Raw genomic sequence first — 12,430 nt, 5'->3', positions numbered from 1 at the left:
AATAAACCGTATTCAGTAGCAGAAATGGACTAAATCATGTTTAATTTCCTCCCTTTCAGTGAACGGTCCACTAACTACACAGGACCAGATTATGCTCTTTTGTTTAAATTCTGTTAAGATCCGTTTGGACATTAACAGTCGATGTCAGGCTGTAATCAGTGAATTTACCCCCCCCCCCCCCCGTTTTATCTACTTGTTTTCCTGCTTGTCGGTAGTGATTTGCAGTGTCACCGGTTCTCAGGAGCTACCAGCTGTGAACGGAGGAGCACAGCTGACGGGGATGGACCGGTGACGGTTCTGGCAAGGTTTAAAGTCCGACAACCAGACGCTTAATGACGGGCGGCTGTTTGCTCAGAGCTGCCTGTGTTTGTTTTCTGGACGCATTTCTGTGTTTACCTTCTGAAAGTGACACCGGCTGTCCAGAAGGAGTTTCACACACCACTTTTACTTAATTCTGACCTGTTAATTAATAATTAGATCAGACTTTATACTCCAGATGGATTTTATAAAAGCTGAATCATGCTGCTGATACACATCTCTTAACTGCACCCAGGCTGTTGGAAAAGCCTATGGAGAAGCTGATGTTTCAGACAGGGTTGTGGTTTCCGATCTATTCCTGGAGTGGAAACACGGTTGTCAGCTCGCTGGTTTATATTGAGCACACAAGTTAAGAGTTGATGATAACTGCAGACAGATGCAGGAGGGATAACCTCAAGGACAACAAGGAGCTCAGAGTCACAGCACTTTTTTAAAATACTGCAGATACGTGCCATAAATAACCAGCACAGTGCTTTAGCAGGTCAGAAAATGATGTGTCATCATGTCACATCAAGATGTACTTTACACATGAATCTTTGCTTCCCGTTGTGACACCAGGCCCTGCCGCCAACCATGGTGATCGTGGGAATCTACTGCGGTGTGATCACTGCCATGTTCCTGCTGCTGAAGACGGTGAACTACCGCCTCCACCATGCCCTAGATGAGGGGGAGGTGGTGGAGCACCAGGCCAAGGAGAATCAGAGCTGCAGAGGGGGCACGGAGGGAGCGAATGACGGAGGTGTCACCCGTCGGGAGGACAGCAACGGCCCGGGGTGAGTTCAGGTCTTTAATATCTGTAAAAGGCTGCATAAGAAGACACAGAGCTTCCAGATCAATGATGGAGGAGAATCATGCTGTTTAAAGGTGATGCAATCTGTTGTCTGATGGGGCTGGGGTCAAAGGTGTGGGAATTGTTGAATTGTTGGGTTTCTCTGTATAATATTGTAAAGTCTTGCTGTAAGGACTTTAATGTGTTAAGTGCCATGAAATAACCTATGTTGTGATTTGGCGCTATATAAATAAAGTTGAAAGTTGAAAAGTCAGGTGGTGATGTGAGAAAAGACAGGCTGACAATCTCTGTGTCACCTCTTAAAGGTCAGCTGTTTCAGAAGCAGGAAGGAGGGACGTAACTTCAGCTACATTTGTGTTTTAGAGAATTTTCACTTTTATTCGAAGCAGCAGACAGATTTATGAGATGCAGAAGATGTTTTTGACTGACAGATCATCCAAAATAAACATAAAAACAAGACAGCCTCTGCGGGAGAGAACTTTTAAATGAAGGAGTTGTTTCCTTGTTAAGTGACATTGAATCCGTCCTCCGTGTGTCTTGTGCTCAGATAAAGTCGCTGAGGATCGATGTTTTGTTTTGATGATGAAAGTTGCTCTCATTAGCATACCGCTGACCTAAAGGTGCCCTGTGGGCACAGAAGTTCTGTTTACCTTCAAACTGTAACACTTTGTTGTTGTGTTTGAGGCCTACCGAAGGTCTGTGATGTCACTTCCTGTTTCATGGAACATTTATGAAGCTGATTTCATTCGAAAATTCTAAATCCTGCTTTGTTTACATCCATGTTTACATGCTAGCTGTTGTTTTAGTTTTTTCTGTTTCTTGTCCTGTTATCGGCTCTGAAATAATATGAAACCATTTGCAGGAACATGCATCACGTCTTCCACATGCGTGTGCTAAAGAAGACACAAAACTGAAGCCCGCTGATAAAAAAACTCAGCAGGGTGCCTTTAAGTTTGACTCTTTTCTTCATGCTTTAACGTGCTGCAGAAGTTGTGCAGAGTCCGATGTCGTTATTCTGTTTGTGAGTCGTCCGTCTCGCTGCATGCGTCGACACGTGACTCCTAAAAAAACTTCATGACACAACTTGTTGTTTCTACTGTAGGTTTCCTTATTTCAGCAGATGATCTGTAGAGAATCTGGAACAAAACAATTTATTTATTTTCAGGGGAAAAGCTCATAAATCAGCTTTAAATGTGCTCATTCTCGTTGCAGTAACACTTATTATCATTTGTTTCATTAAAAAACAAGAGTACGTTGTTTAAAAAAAAAAATCTATCCTGTTTTTATAAAACACTTCTTTGTTTTGGTTTTTATTAGGAGTTTAATCTGCAGTCCCGTTTATTACTACAGACAGGTGTGTTGACAGTGAAATATGTGCTAATTAAGGCTTTAATTAGAATAAATAATGACCTCATTAGTGGGCTGTTCAGGTGTCTCCAGGAGTCAAATGATAACAACAGTAACAATGAATTAAACAGCTTAAATACAAAATACATGATACTTATAATATAATGCAGCAGTTGATGTCTGACTGGAGGTTTCCATCCTTCAGGTTTCTGTCCCTGTGTTTTTTATAAAAAGGTTTTAGCTCTCATTCATTCGGAACAGAAGCTGAGAGGTTTCAGCCTTTTTCTTGCCCGAGACACGAAGAAGTGACTCATGTCTACATTCCAGAGGGAGAGCTGAGAGGCTCTCGACCACAGAGACAGAATCGTTTGCAGCTCTGTCCAACACATCTGGAGCAGCAGTCCAGGTTGTCAGAGTTCACAGAGGAACAGCGACTCGTCTGCTGGAGCTGTTGAAGGTGTTTGTGCTCATCTCCTCCTCCGTCTCCGTCTGTCAGCGCCACACGCTGACTTTATGTTGTGGTCTGACCCACTGCGAAACATTTCTGGCGTATGGAAGTGATTTATATCCTCAGCAGGTTATTTGTTTCTACATACCAGCTGGAGAAAGGAGCTTGTCAGGGGCTAAATATAGACCCAGAGAATCTACATGTAGGCTTTCAGCTGGTTCTGGACCCTCAGTTCAGACAGAAGAGTCCTGATTAATATTTCACATGATGTGTGTTTCTTTGAATTGAAGAGAAGGAGATTAATGACATGAAGCAGGAAGTGCAAACAATAGCTTTAATGCAGGTGTGTGTGTGTGTGTGTTCAGGGATCCTGGAGGGGGGATCGAGATGTCGGACTTCATCCGACAGGAGACTCCACCGGTGGACTGCAGCTCCAGGAACTCGTACATCGGGATGGAGTCCAACCAGCAGGTAGGCAGGGCGCCGGTCTGCTGCATGCTGGGACGGGCTGAAGAGAGGAGGAGAAACTCGGTCTTCTCAGGAAATACAAAATACAAGTAAAACATAAATAAAAGTGAAGCATTTCAAACGTCTCTGGGTGCAACTAAGGCTGCACGATTCTGGATTAAATGGGGGGAAGTTACACACTTATGGTTTCCATAACAATCGGAAATAAGAGGAAACTGATCTGTTGACAGGGTTCCAACAATGAGAACATATTTCATATATTTCCTACTGTGCATTGGGGGCGGGGCAGATTGGTATTTTCTCAGTATTGGGGGGGTACATGACCTCCCTATAAAGAGGCTCCTCTTCATCACCGACACCTGTTACCAGCATGCACATGTATGTTCATAATCACATGCATGTAAAACAAATAATAAGCTGCTGAAGACAAAATGAAAGCAGCCTCGTAATGATAATAATAGACTTTATTTGTATAAAACCTCTCATACAGGAAATGCAGCTCAAAGTGCTTCACTTAAAACCAGATATAAAGGAACACAAAACATGTTAAAATGCCATTTAAAAATAATGATATATATATATATATATAGGAAAGATCTGCTAACAGCGAGCGATATATATATATTTATAAATAATAAAAAAAATGCTTACAAACAGATCAAATTAAATACAAAAGGACACATGAATAAAAATTATTTAAAAATATTGTTTCAAACAAAACACATGCTGTAAAGAGTCAATTCATCATTTATAAAGAAAATTGTGTAAAAATATGATGGGATTTTATTTTGTATTATTGCCTTATTAGATATGATTGAATCTGACATAAATATTAAACCTCCTTTCTTGATTTTGACATAATCTTTTTCTCTGTTTGCTTCCTGTAACCTGTTTAAAGCTGCACTCTCACAACTGAGACTCATGAAGTAGATTGAAGTCCAGTTTAAATGACTTAACTTTTATTGTTGCGGGATCAGAGGAAGCAGCTGCCGGGCCGTGTGTCTCCATTAGGAAGATTCGTCACATCGCTCGCTGTTAGCAGATCTTTCCTTTTAAATATATCCACAGATCTTCATATGTTTTATTCTGAGATATATTTAACCATCACTTCCTGTCTGTTCTCCTTTATGAACGTTCTGCCTCTGATATCCTGATAAAAAAGGTTGACCCTGCTTGTCTTTTTCATTTCAGAATGGAGCCACACATGGACGAGCAACAGATGCCAAAGGTAATTATGACCACTATAATATCTTTTATGTCTTCTTTAGATTTATACATTTTAAAGGTAAGAAGTGGTCTGTTAGAGGTTCAGTTTTCTACAGTCTACAGTTCAGTTTTCTACAGTCTACAGTTGTCTCTCTGTGCTGCATCCTCGTTCATGATGAGTCGGGCTCAGCACTACTGTGACCTCAGCAGTCACAGCAGGACGAGGCAGCTCTCGACAGGCTCTGCTGAGTTAGAAGAAAAAAAAAGAGGACTCTGTAGGACGCGGCCTGGGAGTCGTCCTCTAGGAGCTCTTTATCAAAACACAGAAGATGAAGACAGTAAATGAACTTGTAGCTCTGCTTTGAGTGTCGGCTGAATAATTCAGACCATCTGTTCGATGCCATTCTAATTATCCAGCAGTTTGTGATGACAGGAAGCGGTGTGAAGTGGGACGAGGGGTTCTGCAGGGGTTTAATTTTTTTTAAATCTTCACCCCGTTCACTTAGACTGCTTATCAGAAACTCACAGGAAGTCAGAGATGATCTGAGAGACGCTAATCTGAACAGTTCAGTCTTTGTTCTGAAGTCATCTCCTGCAGCCATCGAGGAGTCTTTTCAGAGCAGCTTCATACACTGAGAAGGTTTTTGGGTAAAAGACGGGAGGATCTATGTCTCCGTAGAGGACAGTTGTGTGTAGGTTGTCGGGTGCTAAATGTATTCATAATTAATGAAACCTGTCATCTGTTAACTGCTTTCTTCCTCTCCTTGCAAGGCGACATGGGGAAGACCTCAGACGACATCAGTCTGACTCTCGTAGAGAGCTGCAGTCATGATCACGGTAACCCCGCGGGACGTTTACATGTAACAGTTTTTTTTTTTTTTTTTTTTGAACGTCTCCACCCCGTCCTTCATGTCTCTGTTATCTCTCTGTGTCCCCTCAGATCTGCTGTCAGACACCAAGATGTACTGCCTTGTTCCCAACGACTCCTTTGCCTCCCTGCAGCCATCCACCTCGCTGTGTCCTTCGGAGCTGTCTAGGGAGCCGGCGGATCTCTGTAACTCTGCTGCTTATCACTTCAGCCTGTCGCTCTCCTCCGGTGATGCCGAGATGGCCGCTCACGCATCTCAGACCTTCAGGAAGGAGCTGCGGTCCAGAGGTCTGCCTCGGACCTCCAGCTCAGCGGGTTCTGCTTTCCCCGACCCCTGTCTCCCAGACTTTGCTCTGTACCCTCCCCCCAGGAGGGGCGGCCTGGATCCCGTGTGTGAGCTGGAGACCGCCCGAATCCACAGGCCGGGGGGGTGCGAGCGGGAGGGGGCGGAGCGTCTGTACCAGCAGGACATCGCTGTGCCCTCCACCTCCGGAGTGGAGTGTTACAGGCACAAAGAACCTTGCAGAGTGGCCCGGTCCGCCTCCAGGGAGGCGGGGGAAGGGAGCTCAGGACTCTACCAGGTAGAAGTGGGGGGTGGAGGGAAGGGCTGTAGTGGCGGAGGGAAGTCCCAGGGAGGGGAGCGGAGTGCCGACAGCCTGAGGAGCCTAAGCACCCGTAGCAGCGGCTCCACCGAGAGCTACTGCAGCGGCACCGACCGGGACACCAACAGCACCATCAGCAGTTTCCACAGCGAGCAGACCAGCTCCACCCACGTGGAGAGCCTGCTGTCGCTCTCAGGGGACGAGCGAGCACGGGACCGAGGAGAGCCCGTCTCTGCTCGAGGAGACGGCAGGACGTCCAGCCTCGGCAGCATCAGCTCTCGAGGCCTCAGCAACCTTCCCTCCAGGGAGGCCAATAAAAACCCGCACGCCAACGAGCTGACGGCGAAACAGACCTCCGACATGCCGTCCGCCGCCGCCCAGGAGCAGGCGGAGGCGGGAAGGTGCACGGAGGAGCCCGGCATCAGAACCAGCGCTGACGGATCCACAGGTGGAGCTGCTGCAGACCCGGAGCAGGTGAAGGACGACTCGCGACCACAGTCAGTCAGCGTTGTTCAGAGGACTTCCTCTCTGTCGGCCGGGCGCAGCGGGCGCCGGCGGACCGGCAAGAAAAGAGCGAGCAGCTTCGACGCCAGCCGCCACCGGGAGTACGTGTCTCTGCGCGGTCTGGCCAAGCCCTGCAGCGCCGTGTTCACCGGCGGCGGAGGGGACGACTCCAGCGACCAGAGTGAACTCAGCTGTGCCTCCAGTCTCCACTCCGCCCACCACCTCAGCACCGACAGCTCCTCCAGCACCACCTCCCGCTCCTGCCACTCACCGGACCACTACCGGGCCCTAAAGGCCAAACACGCCGCAGCCGCTCCCTCCTCCTCCTCCTCCTCTACGGTGAAGGCTGTGGGGGGATCTGAGGCGGGAGCCCGATCCGGAGGGAAGCGGCGCACCTCCCGCCGGACCCCCAGCACCGGCAGTGCCAAGACGCACGCCAGAGTGTTGAGTTTGGACAGCGGCACGGCCGCCTGCCTTAATGACCCCGGCTGCCTCGGAGCGCCGGCCGGGCCGCGGCCCCTCACCACCTCAAAGTCGGACTTGGAAGCCAAAGAAGGGGAAGTCCTGGACGCGGCGTCCCTGCTGGGCCGGGCCTCCCAGCTGGAGTCAGTGACCCGATCCAGGAACAGTCTGCCCAACCAGGCAGCTTTCAGCGAGCCTCAGGACGCCACAGCTGCTTCGCTGAGGGGTATGTAGCCCCCCACAGAGAGCACAGAGACCACAGACCTCACAGAGAGAGACACCACAGACTGCACTTACTGATTGAGACTGTCCTCTGACTGTCCTCTGACTGTACTGTAACTATGAGACTGACGGGATCTCAAACAGGAACTAGGTCAGATTATCAGTCTGATTTTGGTGTTTTTACTTCAGATTGTTTAGGTGAAACTGAAGGATGCCTTGTGTGTGTGTGTGTGTGTGTGTGTGACTGTGTATGACATGCGGTCTGTCCTGCCGCCTCAGTGTGACCATGGTGAGTTTCCTTGCAGTGACAGTCGTGACCCCGGCTCTGCTCCTTGTGTGGATCTCTGTTTGTATGACGGCACAGTGTGTGGTTTGTGCTGAGGTTAGACAAACAGCAGCTCTCTCATTAGTGTCACACACACTGAGTGCATTAGTCCCCCCCCACACACACACACACACACACACACACACACACACACATTCTTCATGTCTCGAAGCTCTTTTCTGTCTCTGTGCTCTGGATGTTTTTCCCGATGTCAGCACTTCTCTCTCCTTGCAGAGTCAGAAACACGTCATAATTAGTATCTTCGTTAGACTCCTGCTGGAGTTTTATGAGCCAGCCGGGTCACAGTCAGGGTGATGATTGAATGTATGACAGTGTTGGTTAAAGACGCTCTCTGACTGGACTGGAAGGTTGTCAGTGATGGTTGTTGGTGGGAAGATGTCTATGAAGTCATCTGCTTCTGTTTCCGAGTCCGTTTTCATCACACAAACAAAAAAAGTCACATTTATAAAGCACTTTATCTGACACTTGTATTTCCCCTCTCCAGTGTCAGTAGTTGACACACACCCAGAGGCTAATGCTACCTGATTTAGCAATCTGTTTTCTAACTTGAACTTGATGATTCATTTTTCTGCCCTTTAATAGCCGTCTCTATTTGTGCTGCTCCAGTTTAAATCCGAAGAACGAAATAGGAAGTATCACAGACATGCTAACATTAGCCACCCCGACCTTAAGTAACGCAGCAGCAAAACCTCCTTCTGTGCAATGAAAGGAGCAGAGCTGCGTTTTATTGTTTCAAAGCTTCTGAATTTAACTTGTTATGTGTGAGAGGACGAATGTGTCACATCTTTGTTCAAAGGCTGTTTTTGAGTCCGTTTAAATTCAGCTTGTGACCACAGTGTGGAAAATCCATTTAAAAGTTGCAGAGCTGTATTTCAGTGTTGTTCCGAGATGATGTGATTGTGACAGTAAATGAACAGGAAATTATATAACGACCAGCTGGAAAGGAGACAGTGAGGCCATCAATACAGTCCAGTAGACATGTTATAGTCTCATTTTGAAAGGGTTGCTCTCCTTTTTAAAGTGGAACTCTTCGTCAGATTTTGTCACCTGTCGTGAAAATGTAGCTGAAACGAGGAGACGTGGTCCTCTAGTGTCCACGCAGTGTCCGAGGAGGGACACACGTCCAGTCTAACCGGCCGCTGATGTCTCTCACCATGACAGCACCAGGAAGTGAGGAGACCGTCATATTCCGCCGTGAGCGTAGCACGTTCCGTCGGCAGGCGGTGCGGCGGCGGCACAACGCAGGGAGTAACCCCACCCCACCCTCCTCCCTCATTGGATCTCCTCTCAGGTACGCCGTGCACGGAGCATGTGTTGCCCGCTGTGATCATGTGACCACAGATCCCCTACCAACACGTGCATGACCTGAACCAGGACTTCCTGTTGCCTCCTCGCTGCATGTGCTGTCTCCTCCTCCTCTTCCTCTTCCTCCTCCTCCTCCTCCTCCTCCTCCTCCTCCTCCTCCTCCTCCTCTCTTCATCCTGCTATCAATCTCATCTTTTAAATTCCACATTTTGAACACGAATCAGAGAACTGAGTACTCAGAGGTTTCACTGATCCGACACTCCGTCTCCTCTTCAGTAACACACGTCCTGCTGCATCACACTGATCTGAGGAGACAGATAAACATTAAACTGATCATTTAAATATCTGCAGTCTTTCCTCACGTGATCATCTTAGATTTCTTAGATTTAATTTCTTCACAATAATTCACTGGCGGAGGATAGTTTGTTTCTGCCTGTGTTTTTTCTTTTAGGAACATTTTAAGTCATTCATCCTGATAAATAAATGTTATATCCTGTAAATCTATCCGAAACACCCCATCTCGCTCCGCCAGTTTATTTTGTGTTCAACCAGGCGTGTCATCCTTATCAGCCCCTCATCGGTCTTCATACGGGACCTAACCTTGAAACTCTGAGTCTTGGTTGGACAGACGGATGTTTTAATCCTCGCCGTCCTGACATGATTGACTGCTGCCCTGCAGAGTCCTCCCAACGAGCTGCCACTCCTGAGGGTGATTAAAGAGGCCTGGTTAGAACTGGGAGATCACAGGTTCTGTCCTGAAACAGCTTTTATAAAAATAAAAAAAATCAGCTTAATTACTGCTGATAAAGCAGCAATGCTTTTTAATATGTTTCTGGTTCCTCTGAAGTCGGTATAACTCCTCCGGTGTTGCTGCCAGCAGCTCTTCACCTCTTGCCGAAGCTCTCCGTCGAACAAGGTCACATTTCTAAACGCTGAGCCGAGAGAAATGTTAAGTAACGAAAAAACAAGAGTGCAACTTGCAGCCAGGAGGCGAGAAACGGACAAAATGCAAAACGGTTCCCTCCTCCTACAATCCCTCCATCCTCCATCTTCCTGCACTTTATTTCACCATCTTACCGGACGCCTTGTGCTTCTGCTTTTAATTTCTTACAGTAAACTTTATCGATCATGTTTGAAGGGTAAAAGGACCCGTGTGTTACCGTACGGTCGATTCTTCAAAGAAAAAGATTTGATCAAAAAGGATGGAGAGTTCAATTTTGTCTTTGCGGCTTCACGGTTGCTTTATAACTTCTACACTCTCGTCACGAACCTCTTGCATGTCTGGCTCCGTCGTGGAGGTCCATCTGAAAATGTGAAAACTACTCGTTGATGATTGGACGACACTGACATCATTCAAGTATTTAATTAAAGTCAAAAAAGCCGCTGTGAAGTCTGTAAACTTTTCTTTCCTGCTCCCAACGTCATACCTCCATCATGCATCACATCATCTCCACTCCTCCTCCTGTAGAGTGACCCTGCTTCTTCCCCCTGACCTGTGTTGTTGTACATCAGTAACCCCGCCCCCTTCTCCTCCCCCCGCCCCCCTGTCCCCCCACAGTCTTCAGGAGGCCCTCAGCCAGGCCTCCCAGCCTTCTACTTCCCAGGTGAAAAGTCAGCCATCCAGAACCCCGTCCCAGGTGACCGTGCTGAGCGCGAGCGCCTCCCTGCTGGCCAGGAACGGAAGCACGAACCTGGAGGGTTCTCAGGACAAGGCCTCCACGGTGGGCGCCACCAGCCTGCAGGATGACTTCGGTAGGAAGCTCCCACAGAGAGATCAGCTGTTTTAAGAGCATGCATTTCTTTTAGAGGTGACGGGTCTGAATGTGTTGTTTTAGAAGCTCTGATCAGAAAGATGGTTTGGAGGAGCGGCGGTCAGATATGACTGTCATGGATGAGCACCATTACCCACGCTCCATTTCTCTCTGATAATGTGTCTGTAGCCGATACTTGACCTCACTGAGACGTTGATATTCCCCTTCGATCACAGCGGGTGCCTTTCTGCCCCCGCTGCTGACAGCAGCTTGTTTCACTGAGGACCGTCGATGGTTGTTCGTGTTTCAGAGTGTTTTTCAGAGCATTTCAGGGCGTTTCTGAGTGTTTCACTAGTCAATGGTTGTTTATGTTTCAGGCTGTTTCAGAGTATTTGACTGATATCTCTGCAGGTTTTTCTTTTGTTTTGAACTCTGAACTGCTGATGAATGGATAAACTACTCGTGCTCATAATTTGACCAGATGCAGATTTGTGTGAGTGTGAGTGAGAGAGAGAGAGAGAGAGAGAGAGAGAGAGCTTGCGTAACACATCTCGTTTTATCTGCATATTAGTTAACAGTGTCTGAGGCTTCATGCAGGTTTTTATGCACCGCTGATGATGCTGCAGCAGACTAGTAAACATATGCATCGCACAGCGGGACGTCCTGATCAAACGTCTGTAAATAAATAGAGGTGCATCTCAGGGCTCTGACTAATTCCTGAAAGTCCATTTTCTTTTGCACAAGCCAATAAACCAGGACAAACAAACATCTGTCCGTAGTTCTCCCTCCATATTTATAATTCAGACGACACTTCCTAGACAACATGTTTTCTTCTGGGTTATATATGCATTGAACAACACACACACACACACACACACACACACACACACACACACACACACACACACACACACACACACACACACACACACACACACACACACACACACACACACACACACACACACACACCCCTCCCTGGAGTCCAGCTCAGCCAGCTTCATCTTCTCCATGTTTCCCAACAATTTCAATAACCAAGTTATCATATTTACAATCAACATTCGGATCGCAATCAAGGCTTCATTAACAAGAACCGCGTAACCATGGCAACATTCTGTGTCCCACCTGGACTCCGAGGAATTTTAGGTTTCTATTTAAAATGGCTCCTGTAACACCAGGAAGTAGTTTAAAAAGAGGATTTAGGTTGTTAAACGATGCCTCTCGTGTTTATAAGTTTTATGGACACGAGTGTTTTTTTTCTTTTTGCTGAACAGTAGCTGTTGAGCTCTTCTACTTCCATCCTGCTCCTGTAGCTTGTTGCAGGATAAAGCGGACTAAAGGTCCTCCGATGCAGCAGACGTATGGTGAGAGCGACCCGTCAGCTTCTCACTGAGCGTCTGCAGCCTCTCTGGGAGGAGGAAGAGGGGGATCGCTCACTCAATAATCTCATTAGCTCAGATGAACACGGCATTATTGCCACAGCCATCTAATTCTCTGCATGTAAACATGGAGTTTAAGGAAACGATGGAGTCACGCTCTGCTCGTGACTCCTCGCACTGACTCAGCCTCCCCTCCCTCTGCTGCTGTGTGTCTGCAGGAAAGCTCACGCCCTCCCTGTACGAGGCCGCAGGATGTGACATGTCGCTGGTCAACTTCGAACCTGCAACTAGACGGGCCTCCAATAACATATGGTGAGTTTCACACTGGGATTAAAGACGATGACATTCAACCTCTGGCTGCTCTAATGAGCTTCTTATGTTTCTAATCATATAAAATCCATGTCAGTTGTAGAG

At 47.3% G+C, this 12,430-nt stretch overlaps 1 protein-coding gene across 3 annotated transcripts in view; it reads left to right on the top strand.

The window, feature by feature from the left end:
• Nucleotides 1-12,430, top strand: part of pcnx1 (pecanex 1) — a 28,417-nt gene that overhangs the window by 583 nt on the left and 15,404 nt on the right. For all 3 annotated transcript variants that reach the window (XM_069711552.1, XM_069711550.1, XM_069711553.1), the window contains exons 2-9: nucleotides 877-1,091; nucleotides 3,269-3,374; nucleotides 4,563-4,599; nucleotides 5,349-5,414; nucleotides 5,518-7,239; nucleotides 8,743-8,872; nucleotides 10,445-10,638; nucleotides 12,235-12,328. In XM_069711552.1, coding sequence (XP_069567653.1) covers nucleotides 877-1,091; nucleotides 3,269-3,374; nucleotides 4,563-4,599; nucleotides 5,349-5,414; nucleotides 5,518-7,239; nucleotides 8,743-8,872; nucleotides 10,445-10,638; nucleotides 12,235-12,328 — 2,564 coding nt within the window. The remainder of the gene's footprint in view (nucleotides 1-876; nucleotides 1,092-3,268; nucleotides 3,375-4,562; nucleotides 4,600-5,348; nucleotides 5,415-5,517; nucleotides 7,240-8,742; nucleotides 8,873-10,444; nucleotides 10,639-12,234; nucleotides 12,329-12,430) is intronic.

Source organism: Brachyistius frenatus, unplaced genomic scaffold, assembly GCF_029030835.1.
Source record: "Brachyistius frenatus isolate BFR_SWC_R1_liver_20210118 unplaced genomic scaffold, ASM2903083v1 Contig_102, whole genome shotgun sequence".
Classification (NCBI taxonomy): Eukaryota; Metazoa; Chordata; class Actinopteri; family Embiotocidae; genus Brachyistius; species Brachyistius frenatus.
This window is presented reverse-complemented; position numbering and strand designations above follow the sequence as displayed.